At 56.5% G+C, this 1875-nt stretch overlaps 1 protein-coding gene across 1 annotated transcript in view; it reads left to right on the top strand.

Moving 5' to 3' along the window:
- Positions 1–1875, top strand: part of NCF4 (neutrophil cytosolic factor 4) — a 17949-nt gene that overhangs the window by 6357 nt on the left and 9717 nt on the right. Inside the window, exon 4 of the mRNA XM_006914479.2 lies at positions 1655–1725. Coding sequence (XP_006914541.1) covers positions 1655–1725 — 71 coding nt within the window. The remainder of the gene's footprint in view (positions 1–1654; positions 1726–1875) is intronic.

The raw sequence follows: 1875 nt of genomic DNA, 5'->3' as shown, positions 1-1875 counted from the left end.
CATCTTCTGGCTTTCCTCCCCAGCTCGGTCCTGACTTGCACCTTGGACAGGCCCAAACCTCCGACCTCTCAGCACCTGTGCTCGGACCTTGCAGGTGCGATCCCCACCTGTGCGGTTCTCCCTGGCCCTCTACGCCCTGCAGGCCGCGTACAAGCATCCTTTCCCCAAAAGACAGAGCCTCGCCTGCTCTTTCCTTCTTCAAGCTCGACTCCCACCTCCACTCGCTCTTACTTTCTCTCTGTCTGAGCAAATGCCTGTGGTTCCTCCCCACTGAGCCTCAGGACGAGCTGAAGCTGTCCTCCAGGGCCTCCTGGCGTCTCTCTTCCTCCTTTGGAGCTGGCTCCGCCTGCACCCGCCCTTCGTCCTCTCTGGGCTGCAGGGGAAGGATGCTCTCCTGCTCTCAGCCCACCTCTCCTCTCTTTGGGGGCTGTCCCCTGACAGCTTGTCCGGCGTGTTCCCTGTTTACTCACGTTCTCCTTTATTGACTCTGCCAGCTTCAGTGCAAGTTCTCTTTTATCTTTAAACAAACATGTGCATAAGTAAGCATTCTTGCAACAAGCCTCTCGTGCCCCAAGGATCCTCAAAGATCTTCTTTTCTACCTTTTACAATAAATCTTCCCTCTGTCCCACCTTCTCATCGCCCATCCGCTGCTCAGCCCACCGGCGCGCTTCCGGGTCTCGCTGCTCCGCTGAATTCCGCTCGAGGTGGTGGCCCATGACCTGTCAACTCTGACGTCCGTGGACACATCTCAGGCTGCGTCTTCATTATCCTGCTTCCTCCTCCAGGAAGCTCTCGTCAACCTTCCGAGGTGCCAGCGCCTCCCAGTTCCCTTCCTACCTCACCAGCTGCTCCTCCAAGGTCTCCTTCCAGAAGTCTCGGCCATTCTCTGCACCTCTGCTTCCTCATTTCCAACGCCCCTCCCCCCGCCCCCGCCCCATCCCCGGCAATCTGAGCCCTGTCAGCGACTTTAATTGTCTTTTTTTCTGGCTATTAACTCCCAAGTGTCATCTCTACCCCAGACCACAGACAATAATCTCCTGCCAGGTCAGACGCCAGCCCTGCCTGCCTTGTGGGCAGCGGGAGCCAGACAGGCCTCACATTCCCCTTCTAGACGGGGCTCTCTGGGTGGGCAGGTCCACTGGGGTCCTTGCCTGGAGCTCCTGGAGAGGACATTTGTCCCTCCTAGTCAGCCATCGTTTGTTTCCCTTTTCCCCCACCCTCAAACACTTGGACCTGGCTTTTAAGGACTGATTCATTCATCCACTCAACAAATATTTATTGATCTGAGCAATATTCTACACCCACGGTTCTTAATCTTGGAAATCACTTGAGATTCAAAGAACACGAATGTCCAAGTCCCACCCCTAGGAGTCACACACAATGAGATTTTTACTGCTCCTCGAGTGACCTGAATGTGCAGCCAGGGATGAGGCCCACTCGGAGGTTGGATAGGCGACAAATAATCTATTAAAACAAGAAAAATATCAGCTGACGATAGTGCAACTCAGAGAACGCACGCTGGGTGGCAGGCTGGTTCAGAGTGGCCCCTTCGGTGCCGCGGGAAATTGAGGGGCAGGGCCCTGACCAGTGGGGAGGACTCCGGGGGGCCGCGTTCTCGGGTGGGGCTCCCAGGACGGCTCTGCCTCTCCTCAGCCAAAGTCTACGTGGGAATAAAACAGGAGATCGCGGAGGCGCGGATACCGGCCCTCAACGCCTACATGAAGGTAACAGTAGGGCCAGGCCGCGGGGTGCTGCCAGGGGTGGGGGTAACCCGGGTACCACCTCTTAGGGAACTAAGGCTGGTTCTCCTACTCGGATGGCCTGCGAAGTCAGTCTCTAACGGTTTGGCCTGGGAAGAGAAAGAGGATGCTTTC

Source organism: Pteropus alecto, unplaced genomic scaffold, assembly GCF_000325575.1.
Source record: "Pteropus alecto unplaced genomic scaffold, ASM32557v1 scaffold94, whole genome shotgun sequence".
Classification (NCBI taxonomy): domain Eukaryota; kingdom Metazoa; phylum Chordata; class Mammalia; order Chiroptera; family Pteropodidae; genus Pteropus; species Pteropus alecto.
Note: the sequence above shows the minus strand (reverse complement) of the source record. Positions and strands in the feature narration are given on the sequence as shown.